This window comes from Macaca nemestrina, chromosome 17 (genome assembly GCF_043159975.1).
Source record: "Macaca nemestrina isolate mMacNem1 chromosome 17, mMacNem.hap1, whole genome shotgun sequence".
NCBI classification, from domain to species: domain Eukaryota; kingdom Metazoa; phylum Chordata; class Mammalia; order Primates; family Cercopithecidae; genus Macaca; species Macaca nemestrina.
In genome coordinates this window covers 50,994,274-51,018,790 of record NC_092141.1, presented here as the reverse complement: position 1 = coordinate 51,018,790, position 24,517 = coordinate 50,994,274, and the positions used below count along the sequence as shown (strand labels likewise).

Below are 24,517 nucleotides of genomic sequence, written 5' to 3'. Positions count from 1 at the left end.
TATAAAAGAGTCCCTGGAGAGCTCCCTTGCTCCTTTGCCATGTGAGGACAGTGAGAAGACAGCTATCCATAAACTAGAAAGTGGACTTTGATGAGATGCCAAATCAGCCAGCATCTTGTCTTGGACTTCCAAGCCTTCAAAACTGTGAGAAATAAATTTCTGTTGTGTATAAGCCACCCAGTCTATGGTGGGCTGTTATAGCAGTGCAAACAGGTTAAGGCAGAAATAGCTTACAAAACTATAGTATGATATCACAAGGATATTAACATTGATAGAGTCAAGACACAGAACAGGAAACGTTTTAAAATCCTATCATTAATATCCAGAAAAGATAAGTCATTGTATTCACAAAACAAGATTAGGATGCTATTTTAGAAAGGTACAATAAGAGGATGAGAAAAAAATTCTTGGAAATTAAAGATATGTTTGTGGTATATTGTATTTTTCTAAGATGACCACATCAATATCTTCCATTTCACATGCTCTTCGTTACAATATGAATTTCACATTTTTTAAATTGAGAAGTGGGATCTTTGTTTCCTACCCTTGAATCTGGAAGGGCTTGTGATCTTGGTGAAAGTGTCACCATGTAATCTCTGAGGACGGGTCGTAGAAGGCAATACAGACTCCAGTTAGTTCTCTTTGGAATGCCCACTCTTGGGAGCAAGCTACTATGCTAGGAAAAAACCCAAGTAGCCACATGGAGAGGCCATTTGCATTTCTATTAATATCTTGATGGACTGGCATTTGTCCCCAGGTAGGTTTTTCAAGAAAGATTTATGAGAACTATATTTTCTGAATTAAATGAAACTATTTATCTGTTGTCTATATATAAAGGACAATTTCACTGAATAAGCATCTTTGGATAATACTTTTTATTTTTCTCAGGTCCTTGTAGATGTTGTTCTGTTTTCTAGGGCTATTGAGAAGTTGAAGCCAGCCTTCTTCTTATAGACGGGTTAATCTTTTACCATGGCAGCTTTTAGGATTCTTTCTTTATCTTTGGAGTTCTGTAAATTTATTCAGTTCTGTTGTAGCATGGTTGACATTTATCACATTTCCTGGCACAGAGTCTGCCTTTTCAATCTATTGATTCCATTTATTTCATTTTCGGGAATATTTTCTTGAATTAACGTCTTTGGATATTTTTTGCTCTAATTATTTATATGTCTTCTTCAAGGACATCCAAGTATTAATTAAACTGATATTCTTTGTCTATATTTCATGTACAAACATATATATACACACTTCTTACTGATCCTTTTAAACGTGTACCCTTTTCCATTCATTTTGTTTAGTTCTCTTAAACCTGTCTTTCAGATATCTTACTGTATTTTAAGCAGTGACTATTCTCATTTTCACTGTTTCCATTTTTTTGTGATGATTTTATTTTCTTCCTATTCTTTTTTTCCTAATCTCTGCCAGTTAAATTTTCCATTTCTGTTTTCATACTGTCATTTATTTCTTAAGATTTAATTATTCTGCTCTGAGCTCTTAATAGATAGAAGTTTGATTCATTTTTTTCTGAGTTATCTACATTCTTGAAAAACTCGTCAATAAAAATTTTCTTCTCTATTCTATTCTGTGCTCTTCACCTGCTTTCTTTCCTCCTTTTTGACTTATTTTTTATAGACTCTGCAAGTTGCTTTTTAATTGTTACACATTCTTAAAGAAGCAATTTGTTTAACTAGTTATGTGTTAAAATAAAAAGTGGTGGTGATGGTAGTGAAGACGGGCCAGGGAGTGCTCTGGTTAATTGTCCTGGGCTCACAGCGCAGCGCTAAACACTGAATGATAGAGGCGTGTGTGTGTGTGTGTGTGTGTGTGTGTGTGTGTGTGTGTGCGAATTTAGCCTATCTCTTCAGCTGGTAAAGATCAGCAGCTGCAGGGGTGCCCATAGCCCACAGTTTCTCTATCTTAGTGGATAGTGCAGTTATAAATGTGGCATAAGCCCAGCCTCTCAATCCCTTTTTGGTGTTACATATCACTTAAGGAAGCTCTTGCAGCCAGCCTGTGTGCCCGGATCTGGTCCATCCACACAAAGGTGGTTGTTTTATCTTTCATCGTATACCACCTACTTAGGAGCCAACTCTGCCAGCATTGTCCAGGAGTTGTCGTGGGCAGAAGCCTCTCTCTCTTCACAGTACTTGATAGTCCTTCATGGTTCATTTTGGGTTTTCTTGTCATCTGAGTTGTAAACATGTCTTAATTTTATTGCAGGTGGGATTTCTGTTTCCAGTGAGGAAGAGAAAAAGAAAAACCTTTGTTTTCTTATAACCGGAAGTCATTTATTCATTTAATTTTTTTAAAGTTGTCTTGGGCCACTTTTTAGTTTATAAAAATCTTACTTTTATATGATTCAGAATATCAATTCTAAAGGTAATAAGCAGCACAGAAAAGCTGCTTATAATCTACAACCCTGACACAAAGGGAAGGAATATAACTAAAATTTCTTCCAGATTTATCTTACACATGGTTATTCCACAACACCAGGTGCTTAATTGAATTTGTTGAATATGCACCCATTAAAATGAATGTGGCTATATTTATGAGAATTTATGCCTTTAAGGCATCTCTTGCTGAGGCTATGTTCTCTGGGGGAGGGGGAGAGAGAGAGAGAGAGAGAGAGAGAGAGAGAGAGGCATTTATTGCAAGGACTTGGCTTACATGACATGAAACTGGCTAGGCAAGTATGTAATCTGTAGGGCAGGCCATCAGCTGAAGTTGCTGACTACATGCAGAATTTTCCTCCTTCAAGGAAACCTCAGTTCTTCTCTTTAGTTCTTTCAACTGATTGAATCAAACATACCCAGATTATCTGGGATAACCTCCTTTACTTAAAGTCAACTGATTATAGACATCAATTATATCTACAAAATACCTTCACAGCAACACCTAGATGAGAGTTTGATTGAATAACTGGGAACTATCGCCTAATCAAGTTGACACATAACACTGACCATCACAAAGGGAGAATGATTAATTATCAATGATGCTGGGCTTCCTGCATGAGAATTTACATGATGGTTCTTCTACATGTGTCCTGTATCCATTTAATGGCTTGACATTATAATAGTAGCTAAGTCTGACAAACATTTATTTTCTTAAGAATGTGATACATATGGAAATAATTTTCTTAGCTCAATTTTCCATGACTGAGTCTTTAGCATAATTACTCCATCCAGGCCATTCATACACTGGCAACTATTATATTGGCTAGTGGTTACAGTAAAAATGAGCTTTGATGGATCTTTTACACACCTACGTGTACCTTGACTGGGGAAATACATAAACTGGAATCTACCAGGTCTCTATTACTGAAAGCTAAATCGGAATCATAAAGAATTAATCCACGTAATTCAGAATCACCCATCTGAGAGTCAATAACATTAACAAGGCCTGCCCATTCCCACCATCAATCTAGACTACTTTTCTGAGTAGCTCAATTTTAAAGTGGACTAAAGCTCCAAATAATGGGAAGAATTTGGGTTTTTTAAAAATTGACGTCTCTTGTATGTATAAGAACTTCACATCGTGCTCTTATCCCCAGAGGCAGATTCTTTATTTTGCCAAGTATAAACATTTGCAATGAAAGAATTCAGATCAACCTGAGAACCTCATGTGGATCAGAGAGCTGTAAGAAATCACACAGATTTTATAGCACATCAAGGTTACAATGTTGGTTAATTCCAATTTTTAATCAATTTCTCATAATTAGAAAATATATGGGTTTCTTGTGCCAATCCTTGTATTAAAGGGAGTAATAATTGACATGTGAAGAATGCAAGCACTTTGTAGATGGTGTGAGTATGGTTGATATGGGTAGTGAATCAACTCTGAGGGCATGGTTGACAAGATGAAGAACAAGATTTATGGGGTAATTAAGTTTTCATTTTAGTATACAAACATTTTCCCATCCATGACATTGCCTATGTAAACATCAACTCAGTTTAAAAGGAGAAGAAATCAAACCAGTTACCTTAATGACGCCACGAAAGAGAACTGTCCATTGTGCTGATGAGCAAGTCATTGGTTCTCAATGTCTGGTCCCTGGAACAGATGCATCAGCATTATTCGAGAACTTGTTACAAATGCAGATTCTTGGTCTTACCACTGATGTACTGAATGAGAAATTCTGGGCTGGGAACACAAGTCTGCCTTTTAACAAGGCCTTCAGGTAATTCTCTCAAGGGTAAGAGTCACTGGTCTAAGAAATAGATTCTTCTAAAACTTTCAGAGTCTCCCTTTTTTTGAAGACCCTCTTGTCCTTTTGGATCTTGGCCTGAATATTATCCATTCCTCAAATCTCTAAAATTTTCAATGTGCTTGGTACTTTGGGCCCCCCAAGGAAGACCTCTCAAAGAGTGTGTGCTTTTGAGACATTTAGAAACTTTTTAACAACTCCCATTGCTCCCTTGGCCCCAGTGATAATCAGCACAGCTCAGCTTCCTGAGCCCTGTCCAATAGTTTCTCCCCAAGGATATTCCCCCTTCCCCTGGGGTCTCCCTCATGGTATTATATATGAAGTAAAGGCAGGGGCTAGGAAACTGTGAGGCTGAAGCAAAGGATCTCCAAGAAGATGTAGGCTGAAGCGCCATTCTGGGCTAAAGGGAGGTGAGAGACCAGTGTTTCCTCAGCTGCACATGGATCAGCTGTAAGAAAGATCTTGCAACACCTGCTAGAGGGTGGGAGTAATAAACAAGTGACATAGACCTGATGGTAGTAAGTCTAAAGGATCAGCAGAGACTCAAGAAAAACTGCAGGGGGAATGTGATGTTGAAAACAGATGCCTCTGGTTACATATGAAAACAACAAAGCACAGAATTTTCCCTACGAGACTTAGAGGGAGGATGCTCACAGCAAAGGATATCAAGGATGAGGAAAATCACAAGATTCTCAACATCGTCATATAAAACAAAGTCACATTTACCTGCTAATATATTAAGCTGGTGAACATTTCTGAGCAAGTGCTAAATCAGAGATGCTGTCATAGACTCTGGGCTTACTAAGTTATTTAATTTGCAATCTAGTTAAATGGAGCAACAGAAAAAATGATAAATGCTATAATGGAGGTATTTATCAAATGCTATTGGAACACAGAGAAATGAGGAATTAATTCTGCATTAGAGAAATGGGGGGAGGAGTCAAAGGGAAAGTGATATTTCTCTTACTGCCTCTAGGTTGAGAAGGTAGCAAAAGGCATTTCAGGAAACAGGATTTATTACCAAAGATATGAAAATAATGAAATATACTGCCTACACAGAAGCTATGAATTCTTTGAACAGCAGTCGATTCCTAGGTTACAGTGATACTGATTAGAAAGGTATAGGGAGGCTATATTTTACAGTCTTGTATGAAATGCTGAGAGAGAGTTGCATGCACATATGTAGGTATGTTCTTCCAACCTGAGTTTGTCCACAAAGCATTTTAGGTGGCTTCTGAGAGTTTGAGTTTTAAGCTGTGAGCCAATCAAATATTATAACTAGGAGGACTATGACCACGTCTGAGTCAGAGAGGTCTCATGGACAGCTGTGTAGAAGGTGTCCTGGAGTGGAAGTAAACTGAAGGAGCAGAATAAGATTAGAACAACCTCTAACACTGTGGATAATAGATTGCAATAGGCCAGGTAAGGGAGGGGAGGAGAGATTGAGACAGGGCAGGGGGAGGGAGGAGACCACTGACCCCCTACCCTGTCACCCTCCATCTTCTTCTTTTCTTTCCTTTTTTTTTGTTTTTGTTTGTTTGTTTGTTTTTGTTTGTTTGTTTGAGACAGAGTCTCACCCTGTCGCCCAGGCTGGATTGCAGTGGCATGATCTCTACTCACTGCAATCTCCAACTCCCAGCTTCAAGCGATTCTCTTGCCTCAGCCTCCCAAGTAGCCGAGATTACAGGAGTGTGCCGTCATGCCCAGCTAATTTTTTTGTATTTTTAGTAGAGACAGAGTTTCACCATGTTGACCAGGCTGGTCTCAAACTTCTAACTTCAAGTGATCCTCAGCCTCCCAAAGTTCTGGGACTACAGGCATGAGCCACCTCGCCCAGCTCCTCCATCTTCTTCTGTCCCTTTAGTCCCATTTTCTCCATCTCCCCAGCACTTTTCCACTTCCCCTACCTTCACTTGCTCTATTTCTTCATCTCCCTTTATTCCTTTGTCTATTTCTATTTGTTTTCTTTCAACAACTTCCTTTGTCTCCCACCCTTATATTCAGTAACATCTTGTAAAATTCCTGTTTCATTCAGAAGCTGAGTCCCCTTAATACAATATTCATCATCTGTTTCTCAATCCAGTGACTCTCCCTCCCTTTTCTCCCTCTTGTCTCAGCATACACACCACATATGCCTCACTCATAAGGGGCTGCCCACTGTGATGGGCAGGAGAACTACTGGATGTCTCAGGCATCCAGCTGCATCCAGTGTCTTCCTTGTGCTGAATTTGTACACCCGATAGCTATTCACCCACCCAGCAGTCAACACTACGTGCTTTTTAAGGTTGACTATCATTAAGAATGGGTACTGCAGGGTGCAAATAAATTGTGAGATTCAGATATAGCCTCTGGACTTAATAGTTGAATTGTGGAGGGAAAAAATAGACACAGGAAAATCCATTAACATGATGATGTGTTAAATGTCATGTGAAAAATAATTGGCAAAGAATCTTAGTGGAGACTGGAAGAGAGGGTATCTTTAGATTAAGAGAATTCACAGAGGTGAGTAATTGCCATTGATTATTCCATGCACCGTTTTAGGAACTTTTTATCTATCATTCTACTTAAGCCCTCAGAAAATTCTATAAAGCAGGTATTTTTATTTCTACCTTACAAATGTGAAAACTGAGGCCCAGAAAGATTAAGTAAGTTACTCATGGTCAAATCACAATGAAACAAAAGACCTGAAATTTGACTTCAGATGTATCTGACTCCAAGTGTCTTCCCACCACTATATGAATCTTTGAAAGGCAGGTTGCATATATTTCTGGATGACGTTAAGATTTCAGGAATGTGTATCCCAGCACCTACCTACAAACTCCCCAGAGACAGGACGGCACCTAGTATCATAGTCTACACATAGGATGCTCATCATATGGGCCCAAAACCTTGGTTCTGAGCCCCTGAGCCCTGAAAGGGAAAGTAGTGACTTCATGGATCTGTGTCTGTGGTTCATTTTCTTTAGGAGTATGGAGAAAACCCCATGGAACAAGGGAACCTCACATGGGCATCAGATTTTGTCTTCCTGGGGCTCTCACAGACTCGGGAGGTCCAGCGTTTCCTGTTTTTTATGTTCCTGTTTGTCTACATCACCACTGTTATGGGAAACATCCTTATCATCATCACAGTGACCTCTGATTCCCAGCTCCACACACCCATGTACTTTCTGCTCCGAAACCTGGCTGTCCTAGACCTCTGTTTCTCTTCAGTCACTGCGCCCAAAATGCTAGTGGACCTCCTCTCTGAGAAGAAAACCATCTCCTACCAGGGCTGCATGGGCCAGATCTTCTTCTTCCACTTTTTGGGAGGTGCCATGGTCTTCTTCCTCTCAGTGCTGGCCTTTGACCGCCTCATTGCCATCTCCCGGCCCCTCCACTATGTCACCATCATGAACAGTCAGCTCTGTGTGGGGCTGGTGGTGGCCGCCTGGGTGGGAGGCTTTGTCCACTCCATTGTCCAGCTGGCTCTGATGCTCCCACTGCCCTTATGTGGCCCCAACATTTTGGATAACTTCTACTGTGATGTTCCCCAAGTACTGAGACTTGCCTGCACTGACACTTCCCTCCTGGAGTTCCTCATGATCTCCAACAGTGGGCTGCTGGATGTCATCTTGTTCTTCCTCCTCCTGACCTCCTACTTGTTCATCCTGGTGATGCTTAGGTCACATCCAGGGGAGGCAAGAAGGAAGGCAGCTTCTACCTGCACCACCCACATCATTGTGGTTTCCATGATCTTTGTTCCAAGCATTTACCTCTATGCCCGGCCCTTCACCCCATTCCCTATGGACAAAGTTGTGTCCATTGGCCACACAGTCATGACCCCCATGCTCAATCCCATGATCTATACCCTGAGGAACCAGGACATGCAGGCAGCAGTGAGAAAATTAGGGAGACACTGGCTGGTTTGACAGTGACAAAGGTAGGTTGCTTCTCTTTGGCTTTGTCTTCCCTTTGTGAAGTGGAGAGGGAGCTACTACATCTGCTGTCTTCATAGTGTGTTGAGAGTCATCGTAGCAGGGAATGAATTTTGAAACTACGCAACTTCGTGTTTTAGGAAAAAAGAAAGGATCCTCTCTGGTGGTTAAGGTTTGTGATAAAGAGTTTTAACACACGCGCAACAATGAAAATTGTTCACACGGCCCCTGAAAACCACGCCCTCCTTTTTCCCTTCTTGGTAGACAGTTTCCTGTCGACAGCATTTCCCCTGTGAGAACATTTCTATTTTCAGTATTTTGAGCCCTCTTCCCAATACTCCCTTTTGGTGTGAGTCTGGGTTGTTGGGAACAGCACAGAATTTGGAGGCTTAAGCTCTAAATTAGAGGCCCTGACCCATCATTGACCAAACTGATGACTTTGAATAAGCCGCCCAGCTTCTCTTGGCCTCATGGTTTCTCCCTCACGAAACTTTCTTAAATTAGTATCTGTCCCTAAAATATTCTAGGTTTGTTATGAGATTCAAAACAAAAAATTTTATGATAAAACAACGAGTAAATCATATAACTATATGTTATCTTCCAAGCTTTTAAAAATGACTGTATTTTATTTTCAAATATGAAATTATTGAGTATTCAAGCTTTATGTCTCTATATTTACATTTTAATGTAATATACTAATTGTAAATAAAAGATCATGGGGAATGCCTGCACATTATGAAACATTATGTCATTATGTATGAATGCTCATGTATACACTACACAACTCAAGAACCAGTAGTTACCAATAACTTGCATTCACCTGTATTGTCCTCTCTATTACGTTCACCTGGATTCCTATCCAGAGGAAATCACTCTCTTGAATTTCATGTTTATCATTTCATTGCTTGTATAAAATGGTTTTATCACATTTTTTATAAAAACAGTATATTGTTTTGCTACTTTGGAGTTTTATAAAAATTTCATACTGTACATAATATTCTGGGATTTGCTTTTTTCACTCCACGTTTTGTTTCTAAGCTCCACATGTTCATGTTTGGCTGTAATTCATTCATTTGCTCTGCTGTAGAATATTTCACCGTCAGAATAAACTTATTTGGGTTGTTTCCAGGTTTTGGCTACTGGAGAGTGCTTTTTTTGTTGTTGTTGTTTCCTTTGAGATGAAGTTTCACTCTGCTGCCCAGGCTGGAGTGCAGTGGTGCGATCTCAGCTCACTGCAGCCTCTGCCTCCCAGGTTCAAGTGATTCTCCTGCCTCAGCCTCCCTAGTAGCTGGGATTACAGGCGCTCATCACCACACCCAGCTAATTTTTGCATTTTTAGTAGAGACAGGGTTTCTCCAAGTTGACCAGGCTAGTCTCAAACATCTGACCTCAAGCCATCCGCCCACTTCAGCCTCCCAAAGTGCTGGGATTACAGGTGTGAGTCACCGCACCCGGCCCAAAGAGTGCTTTTCAAAAACTTCCTCTAGTTGTTTCTAGTTGCTATGTTGAAGTGTTCTGGTTCGTATACTTGAAAGAGGAATTGTTAAGGCATGAGGTCTTCAAAGATTTAATTTTACAAAATAGTGCCAAATAGTTTTCCAAAGTTGTAGTACCATATTACAAGTTCATTAGCAGTTTACGTGTTCTCATTGATTCACACCCTTCTAACAATTGATATTGTGAGACCTCGTAATTTTTGCCAATTTAGTGAGTAAAAAATGATATTTCATTGTAGTTTTAATTTGCCTTTCTCTATTCTCTAATATTTCTTTCCATGTTTTTATTGTATTCTGGTTTCTCATGAATGTCATTTGTTCATTTTTCTATTGGCTTTTTCTAATTGATGGGGGAGTTCTTATATAATTTAGTGACTAATCTACTGTCAGTTATATTTATTACAATACCTTTTCCCAGTTTGTGGTTTGTCTTCTCTATTTGTGGCATTAATTTTAATGTAATCAGACATATCAATATTTTATTTTAGTATAAAATATTATTGGGGTCTAATTTTAAGAAGTTGTTTCTTACCCAGAGGGCATAAAGATATTCTTCTACACAATTCTTAAATTTTACTTAAGAAAATTTAACTTTTTTAACTTAAAAAATCTCAAATTTACAAAAAAATTGCAAATATAGTACAAAGTACATTTTTTTCCCTGAAGGTATGAGGGTAAGTCAACAGTCTGACACCCACCACTCAATACTTTAATGTACATTTTCTGAAAAGACATTTTTCCTACAATACTGCCATGTAGTCATCAAAATTGTTACAGTGTCAATACATTACTAGTATCCAGTCTTCAGATCCTATTCTAGTTTGGTCAAATGTCCCAGTAAAGTCTTTTACAGAGAGAGAATTTAGTTCAGAATTATTTGTCGCATTTAGTAGTCATAACTCTTTAGATTCATTTAGCCTCGAAAGGGTTTCTTTTGAAATTTGATAACCTTGGCACTTTCAAAGATTACAGATAAGTTATTTTGTAAAATGTTCTTCAGTTTAGGTTTGTCTTATGTTTTACGATGATTGGATTTTGCCGATGCATCTTTGTCAGGGATATCACAGAAATTACGCAGTGTTTTTCTCATTGCATCCTATGAGGTATGTGCTTTTGCTTTGTGCCATGACTGATGTTTCATCCCTTTGGTTACAAGACTAAAGAAATGTTAGGCTTCTTACCTGTTAGGTGACTCATTTTCCCTTGGATATTAGTAAACGTTTTGTGGGTAAGTACTTGGAGACTATCTGGTTTCTTATCAGTTTCCATTTATTTATTTACTTACTTATATCTGTACAAACTCATGTGCTCCTCTTTTCGTCATCGAGTTATAATCCATTATTATTATTTATTTTGTTGCCCAATATGTCCCAGGTGTTGCCAGTAGGAGTCTCTTCAACTTGGCTTCTGTGTTCTTTTTACTCTTTTAACACTTCCTTACTTTGTGACACAATGAAATGTCTCATGCTTACTTTCTGTGCTCCTGGTCTGGAATGAATGATTTCTCTAAACAGTCCTGGTTCCTTTTAGTGGAGAATGATATTTAGAAGTCAATATCTAGGTGCCGAATGTGCTCATTGCTATGTATCTATCCACACACGTGTGCACATGAACATACATTAACACGATCAATCTATATTTATTTTCTCTAGCTATGTAATTTTTTTTTTTTTGAGATGGAGTTTTGCTTTTGTCACCCAGGCTGGAGTGCGATGGTGTGATCTTGGCTCACTGCAACCTCTGCCTCCTGGGTTCAAGCGATTCTCCTGCCTCAGCCTCCCGAGTAGTTAGGATGACAGGTGTGCACCACCACACCCAGCTAATTTTTGTATTTTTAATAGAGACAGGGTTTCACCATGTTGGCCAGGCTGGTCTCGAGTTCCTGACCTCAGGTGATCTGCCCGCCTTGGCCTCCCAAAGTGCTCAGATTACAGGCGTGACCCACTGCACCTGACCCTCTCTATGTAGTGTTAACCATATGTTCACAGAGATACTTCCAATTCCAGTCCAACACCACAGAATTCATTCTGCTTTCCACTTTCTACACGTAACTCCTTTCTCTGGTGGTGAGCAAGCTGACTCCCATAATTCTTAATATCTTTATTTTTTAGATGAAATTCACGCAAAAATAACCACTTTCAAGTGTATAATTCAGTGGCCTTTAGTATTTTCACAATGTTGTACAGCCATCACCCCTATCTAGTTCCAAAACATTTTTGCCACTTCTAAAGAAAACCCCATACTCTTTAAGCAGTCCCCCACCTCCACTTCTTGGGTCCTGGAAGCCACTAATCTGCTTGCTTTCGATTTTTATGGATTTATCTGTTCTGGACATTTCATGTAAATGGAATCATATAGTATGTGACATTTTGTGCCTGGCTTTTTTTTTTTACTCTGCATAGTGTTTAATAAGGTTAATCTACATTGTAGCATGTATCAATACTCCATTCCTTTTCATAGCTGAATAATATTCCACTATATGAATATATCACATTTGGTTTATCCATTCATCTGTTGAATGACATTTGGGTTGTTTTTATCTTTAACCTGGTGTGAACAGTGCTGCTACTAACAATTGTGTACAACTGTTTGAGTGCCTGTCTTCAAATCTTTTAGGCATAGATCTGGTACTGGAACTGCTGAGTCATATGGTAATTCTGCAGTTAACTTGTTGAGGAAGTGCCAAACTTTTTCCCTCATGAGCTGCACCATGTTTCATTACCACCAGTAATGCATTAAGGTTCCGATTTCTTCACATCCTTGCTAACACTTGTTATTTTTCATTATTATTATGATTATTACAGGTTGAACATCCCTAATCCAAAAATCTAAAATCCAAAATGCCCCAGAATTTGAATTTTTTTGAGTACCAACATGACACCCCAAGTGGAAAATTCCACTGGCCTCATGTGATGGGTCACAGTCAAAACTTCATTTCGTGCACAAAATTATTAAAAATCCTTTGTAAAATTACCTTCAGGCTATTTGTATAAGGTATATGTGAAAAATATATTTTGTATTTAGACTTGAATCTAAATTGTATTTAGACTTGAATCTAAATATCTATTCCTAAGATATCTCATTATGTATGTGCAAATATTCAAAAATCCAGAAAAACTTTAAATCCAAAACACTTTTCATGGTTGGGATCAGAAGATCCCAACCATTTTGGATAAGGGATACTCAACCTATATTATCATTATCATTATTATTACCACCCTATTGGGTGTGAAGTGGTTGGTATCTCATTATGGTTTTTATTTCCATCTTGCTAATTACTAATGATGTTGAGCATCTTTTCATGTGTTTGTTGGCATTTGTCTACTTTCTTTAGAGAAATGTCTGTTCTAGTCCTTTGCCCATTTAAAAAAATTGGGTTGTTTGTCTTTTAGTTGTTGATTTGAAGTGTTAATTATGTATTCAGAATATTTAACCCTTATTGGATATTGATTTACAAATATTTTCTCCCATTCTTTATGTTGTCTTTTTACTTTCTTGATAATGTTCTTTGATAAACAAAAGTTTAAATTTTGATGAAGTCCAATTTATCTATTATCAATTTTGTTGCCCATGCTTTTTATATCATATCTAAGAATTCATTGTGAAATCCATGTTCATGAAGATATACCCTTATGCTTTCTTCTAAGAGTTTTATAGTTTTAGTTCTCATATTTAGGCCTTTGAACCATCTTAAGTTAATTTTTGTACGTGGTGTGAGGTAGTGGCTCAAATTTATTCTTTTGCATGTGGATGTCCAGTTGTTCCAGCACCATTTGTTGAAGAGACCATTTTTCTCCCATTGAATGATTTTGTCACTCTTGTCAAATATCAATTAACCATAGACTTGTGAGTTTATTTTTGGACTGTCAATTGTATTTTAATGGTCTACATACCTATCCTTGTGCTAGTACCTCACTGCCTTTATTACTGTAGCATTACAGTACACCTTGAAATAGGGAAGTGTGAGTCCTCCAACTTTGTGGTTCTTCTTAAGATTAGTTTATCTGTTCTGAATTCCTTACAATTCCATATGAGAGTTAGGATCATGTTTCCAATTTCTGCAACAAAACAAAACAAAAAAATGCTGTTGGGAATTGATAGTGATTCCACTGAATTTGTAGGTTGCTTTAGGGAGTCCTGCCATCTTAACAATATTAAGTGTTCCAATCAATGAACATTGGATGTCTTTCCATTTGTTTAGGTCTTTAATTTCTTTCAGCACTGTTTTGTAGTTTTCAGTGTACAAGTCTTACTCCTCCTTGGTTAAATTTATTGTGACTGTTTTATTATTTTTTTATGCTACTGTAAATTGAATCACTTTTTAAATTTCCCTTTTTGGATTATTCATGGCTAGTGTATAGAAACATAACTGATTTTAGCATGTTGATCTTATATGCTAAATATTTGCAGAATGTTTTTATTAGCTTTTTGTTTTCTTGTGGATTCTTTGGGATTTTCTACATGTAAAATTATGTCATCAGCAAATAGATAAAGTTTTACTTCTTCCTTTCTGATGTGGATGCCTTTGTTATCTTTTTCTTGCTTAATTGCTCTGGCTAGAACTTTGAGTATAATGGAATAGAACTTGAATACAACTGGCAAAAGTGGGCATCCTTGTCTTTTTCTTGATCTTAAGGGGAAATCTTTCAATCTCTTTCTCTTTTTTGTGTGTGGAATTTCTTTTTCCACTATCCACATTCAACCCATTTGTGTCATTGGATCTAGTGACTCTCTTATAGACAGCACATAGTTGTACCATGTTTTTTTTTTTTCCAATCTGTTCTCTATCTTTTAACATTGAGGATTTAATTTATCTATATGTAAAATAATTACTGATAAGAAAGAACTTCTTTCTGCCATTTTGCTGTTTATTTTCTGTATGTTTTATTTCTTTTCTGTTTCTCGATTCTTCCATTAATGATTTCTTTCTGTTTAATTGCTTTTGTAGTATATCATTTTTATTCCCTTTTCAGTAGATTTAAAAATCTCTTAATAATTTCCTTGTGGATTCAAATTAACATCTTATACTCATATCAATCTAGTTCGAATGAATAGCAACTCAGTTTCAGTAATATTTTAAAAAACCCTGCTCCTATGCAGTTCTAACCCCTTCCATTTATGTTGTTATTATCACAAATTACTTCTTTATGTGTTGTGTGCCCATTAACATAGATTATCATTATTGCTTTATGCATTGTCCTTTAAGTCATAAAGGGAAAGAGGAGTTACAAACTAAAATATAATTATACTGGATTTTCTATTAACCTATATAATCTTTACCAGTGTTCTTCGTTTCTTCGTATGGTTTTGACTTACTATTTAGTAGTCTTTTATTATAGCTGAAGGATTCCCTCTACCATTTTTTTACAGAGTTGGTTCACTAATATTGAGTTTCCTCAGCATTCATTTATCTGGGAATATCTTAATTTACTCTTCAATTTTGGATGACATTTTTGCCAGATATTGAATTTATATGGATAATTTTTTTTCCTCTAGAACTTTCAATGTATCATCTTATGAATCTGATCTCTGTGATGAGAAATCAGCTGTTAATCTTAGTGAGGATCTCTTGCATATGATGAGTCACTTTTCTATTGCTGCTTTCAAGATTCTTTCTGTGTTTTGTTTCCAGCACCTTGTATATTATAATGTATCTTAGTGTGGATCTCTTTGAGTTATTCTAACTAGAGTTCCTTGAGCTTCTTGGATGTGTAGATTCATGTATTTTATCACATTTGGGGAGTTGTGACCATTATTGCCTAAACTATTTTTACTGCCCCTTTCTCTCCTCTTCTTCCAGGATTCTCATTATGTGTGTGTCTTGGTATCCTTGATGGTGTCTCACAGGCTTCTTAGCCTATGTTCATTTTCCTTTATTCTTCTTTTTGCTCCTTAGACTGGATGATTTCAATTGACCTATAATATGTCTAGACTTCTGATTCCGAAATGCCAGCATAGAGCAAATTGGATTCACTCCCGCATTTCCACAGAGCCAAAAACAAATATATAGCACTGAGATCTACACCAGAAACAACCCAGAGCTCAAGTATAAGAGTGAGACAGTTCCTGGGGCCACAGAGAGATGAAAAAACTCCAAGCAGCTAATAGGAGAATCAGACTTCCACATCTGGGACATCTCTCCTCCCCATTCTGTCCAGCACCAAGTGCCAAAAAATCTCCTCCCAACTACAGTTTCTACACTGGAAAAACTGAAATTGAGGCCGCCCACTACCTTCCTTACCTCCTTGGGTTCCCTGGCAAGAGACCTGTTCTTGCCTTAATCCACAGATAGCATCATGACTGCCTGAAAGAAGAAATGTCCCTGAAGAAAGGCAGAGAAATTCTGCTCTGTAACTCAGTCAAAGGAGACACCAACTCAGAGTTGCTGTCCAGCAGCACCATGCTGTAGGAGGCATGTTCCCCAAGTCCCCTGGGCACAAACCCCTAGCCAGCCTTCCCACACTGCCAGAATAATCTCTTTGGGATCTCCTTGATTTGAGACAGGAAGTGCTTCAACCATTTTCTAGTCCTGAGGTGAACCTGGGCTTAAGGCACCACCTAGCGCCAAATAGGAGGCAGTGACCTAGTAGTGAAGATTCAATAAACAAATGTATTCAATAAAAACCAGAACAAGCTGTACAGAGAAAACTGGAATAAATAATCCTTCAGTGCAAAGATGGATACATACCCACAAGAAACAACAGCAAACAGGAAATCATGACTTCCTCAAAAGGAAAAAGCAAAAATCCAGTCACTGATCCTAACAAAATGGTGATTTGTGAGCTCTCTGACCAAGAATTCAAAATAGCAGTTTTGAGGAAACTCACTAATCTCCAAGAAAACACAGAAAAGCAATTTAGAAATTTAACAAAGAGATCGAAATGATTCCAAAATGTCAAACAGAGATCTTGGAACTCAATTAACCTATCTTCAGGTTCATTGATTTTATTTTTATTTTTATTTTTTAAGACAGAGTCTCACTCTGTTGCCCAGACTAGAATACAATGGTGTGGTGTTGGCTCACTGCAACCGCGGTTCAAGCAATTCTCCTGCCTCAGCCTCCTGAGTAGCTGGGGCTACAGGCACGTACCACCACACCAAGCTAATTTTTGTATATTTAGTAGAGATGGGCTTTCACCATGTTGGCCAGGCTGGTCTTGAACTGCTGAACTCGTGATCAACCTGCCTTGGCCTCCCAAAGTGCTGGGATTACAGGCGTGAACCACCAAGTCTAGCTGATTCTTTCTTCTACCTACTCAAAACCTGCTATTGAAACTGTCTTGTGAAATTTTCATTTCAGTTACTTTAACTGTACTTTTCAGCTCCAGACTATTTCTTATTTTAAAACAATTTCTCTCTCTTTTTTGATATTCTCTATGTAAAACATTCTTCTTCTTCCCTTTAATTCTTTATCCATAGTTCACTCTAGTTCTTTGAGAATGTTCAAGAAAGTTGCTGTAAAGTCTTTGTCTAGTTAAGTCAAATGTCTGTTTTTTCTCAGGAGATTTCTGCTAATTTCTTTTCTTCCCTTGAAAGAGCCATACTCTCTTGTTTGTTTGCATGTCTCATAATATTTTGTTGAAAACTGCACATTTTAAATATTATAATGTGGTAGGAGTGGAAATAGTTTTCTTCCCCCTCCCTAATGTTTGTTGTTTTCCCTTGCTGTGAGTTGCAGTTGTTTGTTTAGTGACTTGTAAAACTTTTTTTGTCAAATATGACCTCTGAAATCTGTTTCCTTAGTTCATAGTCAGCTAATGATTTTACAGTAACTTTGTTAAGTGCCGGGATACAAATGATATGGTTTGGATCTGTGTCCCACGAAATCTCATGTCGAATTATAATACCTAGTGCTGGAGGTGATGCCTGGTGGGAGGTGATTAGATCATGGGGATGAATTTCTTATGAATGGTTTAGCACCATCCCTCCCTTGGTACTGTCCTTACAATAGTGTGTGAGTTCTCATGAGATCTGGTCATTTAAAAGTGTATGGTACCTCCCTCTCACTCTCTCTTCCTCCTGCTCCAGCCACGTGAAGTGCCTGCTCCCACTTCATCTCCCACCATTATTGTAAGTTTCCTGAGGCCTCCCCAGAAGTCAAACAGATGCCAGCATCATGCTTCTTGTACAGCCTGCACAATCATGAGCCAATTAAACCTCTTTTCTTTATAAATTACCCAGTCTAAGTCTCAGGTATTTCTTTACAGCAATGTGTGAATGAACTAATACAACAAAGAAAAGAAAAAGAAAGAGAACATATTCTCCCAGTTTTTCCAGATTGGCTCTGTGTTTGGATATTCCCTCAACACTTAACAAGGATGTTTACAGCTCTGCCTTAGCCTTCACTTTCTGCTTGCATTGAGCCTAAAGATTAGCCAGAACTTATATCAAAGGACTGTCTCAAGTCTGTGCTTTCAGCCTGCCCTTATATGCAGAATGTGGCACTTTAGATTTCATAGTGTATACAGGAACTTTCCAAAGTTCTTATTCACCAAAGTATCTCTGTTCCTAACTTTTCCTCCCAAGCTTTTGGTGTGTGTTTGATTGCCCCAGCTGTAATTTTTTGCCCAGGTGGCAGAGGCTTGTTCATTTGATTTTCAGTATTTTTGAGGAATACTTTTTATGTAGCCCCTTTTCTGGCCAGAGTGAATTCTGAGTTAGGTAAAACAAAGGCAAACTTCTCACATCAGTCCTTCAGGGAACCCCCAAACATTTCAAAACAGACAATACAATCCTAGGGAACAAGGTTCATTCTGCTCCTTCTGGAACCAGGGACTCACACCAGGAACATACATTGCCATCTTCAAGACCACCAAGCTGGGAGGAATGTGGAACAACTACAAGTTCAAAGTTTTCCTATTGTGTTTCAGTCATCTTTTGAAACAAAGTTCATTTATTTGCTATTTGACTATTTTATTTGACAATTTTCCAGAATTCAAACAAGGTTGATTCTGATCACTTCTGCTTTTTTTTGTTTTGTTTTGTTTTGTTTCTTTTTGCATTTCTATGGAGAGATGAGCCCTTGGATTCCCAGACTGCTATTTTTATGACATCACCATATTTAACATATTAATTTACTTAATTCACTTCTCTCTGTGCAACCGGTCTTTCCTAGTAGCTCCATATCTGTTTCCATTCCTTCACCAGATACTTTCTTCACTCCACTTGGACTCTGATATCCTGCTTCAGGCCAGCACCCTTTCCAGCCACTTTTCTTACCCCACACATGCTCCAGCATCCCACATTAGGACACTTTCCATGCTCCTCCTTATTTTGCTTGAGCTCCAACACCTGATGTTCAACTGTACCTCTGTGTGGATGCATTTCTTAGCCCTCCCATGCTCTGACTCCTCATAGTGAGTCAGCCCTTGCTGGGATACCCTCTTCACCTTGCTTTAACACCCACAATGGGCAGCTCACAGGAGTGGACGCCCAGGCTCTGGCAACCCATGCTGGGCCACATCTTGTGGACACCTTATTCACACTGTGTTTTTGTTCTACATTAACAGGAGATTTCTTCAACTCTAATTTCCAATATTTTTATTAAAGTTTGTATTTTTTAAATCAAATTTTAGTTTTCAAGAACTCTTGCATGTTCTCCTTTTTATGCCATTCTATTCTTATTTTGGGGATATTATATTTTCTTGCTTCTCTCAAATGATACTAATTACATAAGCTGAAGGTTTTTCTCAAGTTTTCTTTTGCTTTCTATGTCACTTCTGTTTTCTTCTTATTTATTTATTCTTTTGTGTTGGAGACCTTTCTTAAACTCCCAGTGATCTTTGGTTAGCTACATTTAAGAGTGAGGCAATAAAATGCTGATTTGAACCTCTATGTATGGAAAAAAATTTCAAACTTCACTTTTTTTTTTTGAAACAGGATCTTACTCTGTCACTCAGGCTGCAGTACAGTGGTGCAGTCATGGCTTACTGCAGCCTTGACCTCCTGGACTCAAGTAATCCTCCCACCTTAGCCTCTGAAATAGCTGGGACTACAGGTGCATACCACCATGCCCAGTTAATTATTTTAACTTTGTTAAGAAGTTTCTAAGACTCTCAAAACACTTACCATTAGAGAGGTCTGCCAAAGACATTGAAAATCACAGAGATTTATGAAATGTAGGATTAGCAGGTCAAGATCAGAAAGGACAAAATTATCCTCACAAGAAACAAATTTTGGAAGGACCTATAGAAAATGAACACTGGTTCACATGTGTGAGCATGCATCAGAATCAACCGAGAGGGCTTGCTAAAACTTGGAAACCCAATGCAGAGTTTCAGATTTAGTAGGTCTTGAGTAGAGCCCGAGAATATGCATTTCCAGCAAGTTGTTGGGTGATGCTCATATTGCTTATCTAGGGGCCACAATTTGAGACTGCTGACTTCAAGTTTCATTGTTCAGTGTTCTTCAGCACAACGGACAGCTCTCTCACACAGCACCAGAGACAACTTGTTTGATTTCTTTTAAAAAAAATTTTTCAACTTGGGCAATGTAATAGGTGGGAAAATGTTTGTATACTATATTGGAAACTTAAATCCTCTTTTTCTTTTTTTTAATTTTACGAACCAGACCCCAAGGGCAATTTCTAATCCATACCCATTTTTATAGCACCATCTGTAAAATTCTGTGCAGCCCATGGGGGGTTCTTTTTCCGTGAATGTAAAAACAACCATTATTTAGAATGGATTTTTATGATCACCATGCCCGGGCAATGTTAGAGATAAAATACTCTCCCTGCCTTGTGGATTTGCTCCCACTGCCCTGCCGTTCACGAGCTGTGTGTGTGTGATTCAGAGGCGATCTGAGAAAGCAAGGAAAGAATCAGAATTGGAGGGGTGAAGCCCAGGGGCCTGCCAATAGAGGGGAGCATGAGCAATGGGGAGAGGGGCTCTGTGCCCTCTCACTGAACAGGTGTCAATCGAGCAGCGAGACTGCGAGTGACCACTGAGATTAAGGTTGAGGGGGAGGAGGTTGAGCTGGAGCCCAGCCTCTGAAGACAGGGAGTATATAGGGGAAGCCCCTGACAGCCCTCCAGAAACTCGGAAATGGGGCCCACGGGCCCTTAGGCCTTACCCCACAGCTGATAGAAAAGCCGTGAAGACCTGGAGGCTGGCTGCTTTGCAGTGAGAGCTCAGAGGGAAGGAGACATCACTTTCTCTTTTCCTCCTCCCCACACAGACAGCAGGCAAGAGGTGCTGGAAAGAAGGAGGAAGTGTCAGAGAGCAGAGTCCTGCACCACCAACCACGTTCCACCCTCGGAGGCCTCCCAAGCTGAGGGACAAGGAGGACTTGGAGTCAAATGTGAGAAGGGCATTTTCACTAAATAGGACAGTCTTAAAAACTGGAATGAAACTGGTGACTGTTGAAATAAACAAAAGTGACGAAAAGTGTATAGGACTGGACTGAGCTGTTGTGAAGGGAGAGAGTCACCTAGCAGGAAAGAGGGGTGACAAGGCACCACTGGGAGCAGTCTTGAGAAAACAAGAATTTTTTCTTGTTTGTTCCTCAGTGAGTAGCAACACCTTGTTAAACGGATTACATCGTGTTTCTTAAACCTGAGTAATATGGGGAAAGACAAATTTAAAATGTATTGTGGATTTCTACTGCTGACTTAAAATCTTTTTGTGATGGTAAGTATGTTCAAACACAAAGTTATGTACACGTTTCTCATTCTTCTCTCTTCTGGGACCACAAAAGCAAATAAATGTACACAAAAACACAATTCAGGCCAGGCGCGGTGGCTCACGCCTGTAATCCCAGCAAGTTGGGAGGCTGAGGCGGGTGGATCGCCTAAGGTTGGGAATTCGAGATCAGCCTGACTAATATGAAGAAACCCCACCTCTACTAAAAATGCAAAAATTAGCCAGACGCGGTGGCACACACCTGTAATCCCAGCTACTCAGGAGGCTGAGGCAGGAGAATCGCTTGAACCCAGGAGGTGGAGGTTGCAGTGAGCCAAGATCACACCACTGCACTCCAGCCTGGACAACAAGAGCGAAACTCATCTCAAACAAACAAACAAACAAAAACCCAATTCACTAACAACAGATTTATACTACTGATCTGGGAATGTTTTTGAATGTGGCATTTTCATTCTGCCACGTGTCTTGTGTTTGCACTCAGTTTTCCCACCACCTCGTTTTGCATATGATCCTTCATTCAAACAGTGCTGAAGGCAGCAAAGCATTATTATGTGTAGCATTTTTTAAAGAGGCAAGACTAGGCTGGGCGCAGTGGCTGACGCCTGTAATCCCAGCACTTTGGGAGGCCAAGGTGGGTGGATCACTTGAGGCCAGGAGTTCAAGACCACCCTGGGCAACATGGTGAAACCCCGTCTCTACTACAAATACAAAAATTAGCCAGACATGGTGGCAGGTGCCTGTAATCCCAGCTACTCGGGAGGCCGAGGCTGGAGAATCACTTGAACCCAGGGGCGGAGGCTGCAGTGAACCGAGATCGCGCCATCGCACTCCAGCCTGGGTGACAGAGCAAGACTCTATCTCAAAATAAATAAATAGGTAGGATTACTTGAGGCCAGCTGTATTGTAAACCCAACTACAAACCTGGACACTGAAATTGTGTGACTGTACTTGTTTAAAACACACACACACACACACAATTGTTTATTTGGATTTTTCTATGCTTAGTTGAACACATTAAAGGGACTGCGAGATCAAGCACTGTCTACAGGCCAATGTTATTCTTATTAAGGAATAAGGGTCTTTCCTTCTAGATCATAGTCCTTAATTCTAGGCTCCTCTGAAGTGGTATGATTGGTTCTGTAAATGGTACTTTGGCCTCCAGCTTGTCTCTGAAAGGGTGTGGATGATTTTATGCAACAAGTTGAACATTGTTTCACAACTCCCAGCATTCTTTTATCCCATCCTCAGTCCCAAGATCTGAATTTATTCCAATATTACCCCCACCCCCCCCAGGATATTTTTTCCCTTCTCAAGGCCAACCCTATGTGACTTCAGCTGGAGAAGAACTAGAGAGTTCTGAGGCTGCAGGAGGGATGGATCATCCTGGAAGGTGGCCACCGAAATTCCCTCTCCCATTCTGAATGCAGGCTTCAGGATGCCCACCTCAGGGACAGATCTGTCCCGCTGAGGCCCTGCCAACACCCAGCCAGGTTGTCCTCCCCTGCTCTCCCAGAGTGATGGTTAATACTGAGTGTCAACTTGATTGGATTGAAGGATGCAAAGTATTGTTCCTGGGGGTGTCTGTTAGGATGTTGCCAAAGGAGATTAACATTTAAGTCAGTGGATGGGGAGACACAGACCCACCCTTAATCTGAGTGGGCACCATCTAATGAGCTGCCAGCACCACAAGGATAAAAGCAGGTGGAAGAATGTGGAAGGACTAGACTGGCTGAGTCTTCCAGCCTTCATCTTTCTCCTGTGCTGGATGTTTCCTGCCCTCGAACATTGGACTCCAAGTTCTTCAGCTTTTGGACTCTTGGGCCTACACCATTGGTTTGCCAGGGGCTCTTGGGCCTTCAGCCACAGACTGAAGGCTGCACTGGTGGCTTCCCTACTTTTGAGATTTTGGAACTCAGACTGGCTTCCTTGCTCCTCAGCTTGCAGATGGCCTATTGGGGGATTTCACCTTGTGATCGTGTGAGACAATATTCCTTAATAAACTCCCCTTCATATATACATCTATTCTATTAGTCCTGTCTCTCTAGAGCACCCTGACTAATACATAGAGTGAAGCAGTTCGTGTATCTTGTTTCTCTTAAAGGGGCTGGTGACCCTTTAGAATTCAGCTCATTTGGCTGCCTTGTGACCTCATCTCTCCAATAGGCTTGTAAAATGTTTGTTGTGTAGATTACCCTGCATTTACTTACTCTTCTGTTAGGAGCTGTGCATGTCCTTGTGACTTTCTTCCTCCGAAGCAGAAGCAGAATTCTTTTCTTGAGTTTGATTCTGTCACCCAACATGGTGGCAGGGCTATGGATGGCACACTCAGTGCCTTTATAGGAACTAGAAAAAGGCAGCCCTTTCACCAGGCTGATTTAACCCAACACCTGGACACAGCGTGGGGAGTATAGGGTAGGCTGGCTTTCAGCCCCCACACCTGCTCTCAGTCAGGTTCATTGGGGCAGTGCTTAATTTGCAGAAACAATATGTTCAAACCAGCACAGAAAAAGATCAACATGGCTGGAATGTAGAAAGGTAGTTTTTTATTTCATACCTTTGAGACATCTGTAAGCTTGACAAACGTTCCCCTGCCTTCTTTCTCTGCCTTTGTGTAAGCTTAGTCCAAAGTCCTGGTTTCCCCTGAAGGAAAAGATGTTTCTTTCATTCATTCATTCATTCATTCATTCATTCATTCATCCTTTCATTCAACAAAGCTTATGGAGGTCCTACTTTTTGCAAATCCCTTCACTGTGTCCCCGTGGGAAAGAAGCAGGCATAGTAGAAACAACACAAGGCTCTAGAACAAGGCAACCAAGGTTGAAACTCCAGTTCTGCTTCTTACTAGCCCTTGGTTAGTAAAATCTTTCCTTAAGTCTCATTTGTGAAATAAGAATGATGACCCCTTTGTCATGGAGTCTTCATGAGGCCAATGGGGCTGATGATGTAAATAACATGTTTTATACAGTTAATGGCATACAGCAGTGGCCTAATACGTGTAGCCGTACCTGTGTACATACAAGTACTTGCAGGCCCAGGGTGCTACAGAGAAGTGCCCTCCTGGTTTGGATTGGCAAGTCACCAGCCAGAGAAGGGATAGCCTGCTTCCCTCCCTGTACCCTTGTGGCAGGCATGGAGGGGTGCCACTCCGATGTCCCCACAAGGAAGGCAGTTAGCTGACAGGATCAGCTGACAGGGTGACATCAGGGGCTGCCCCAGCTTTGGAGCTACGGCCACACACTTCCCAGGCAGCCCCAGTTGATGA

At 39.7% G+C, this 24,517-nt stretch overlaps 1 protein-coding gene across 1 annotated transcript; it reads left to right on the top strand.

Moving 5' to 3' along the window:
* The first annotated feature begins 7,139 nt into the window (after positions 1–7,139).
* LOC105476812 (olfactory receptor family 4 subfamily D member 2) lies at positions 7,140–8,111 on the top strand. Its single transcript, XM_011733024.2, has one exon. It carries the CDS (start codon positions 7,188–7,190, stop codon positions 8,109–8,111), a length of 924 nt encoding a protein of 307 aa, XP_011731326.1. The 5' UTR covers positions 7,140–7,187.
* The last annotated feature ends 16,406 nt before the right edge of the window (positions 8,112–24,517 follow it).

What these genes read in the sequence shown, in the direction of transcription:
- LOC105476812 (XM_011733024.2), top strand. Translation starts at nt 7,188, where the DNA reads ATGGAACAAGGGAACCTCACATGGGCATCAGATTTTGTCTTCCTGGGG.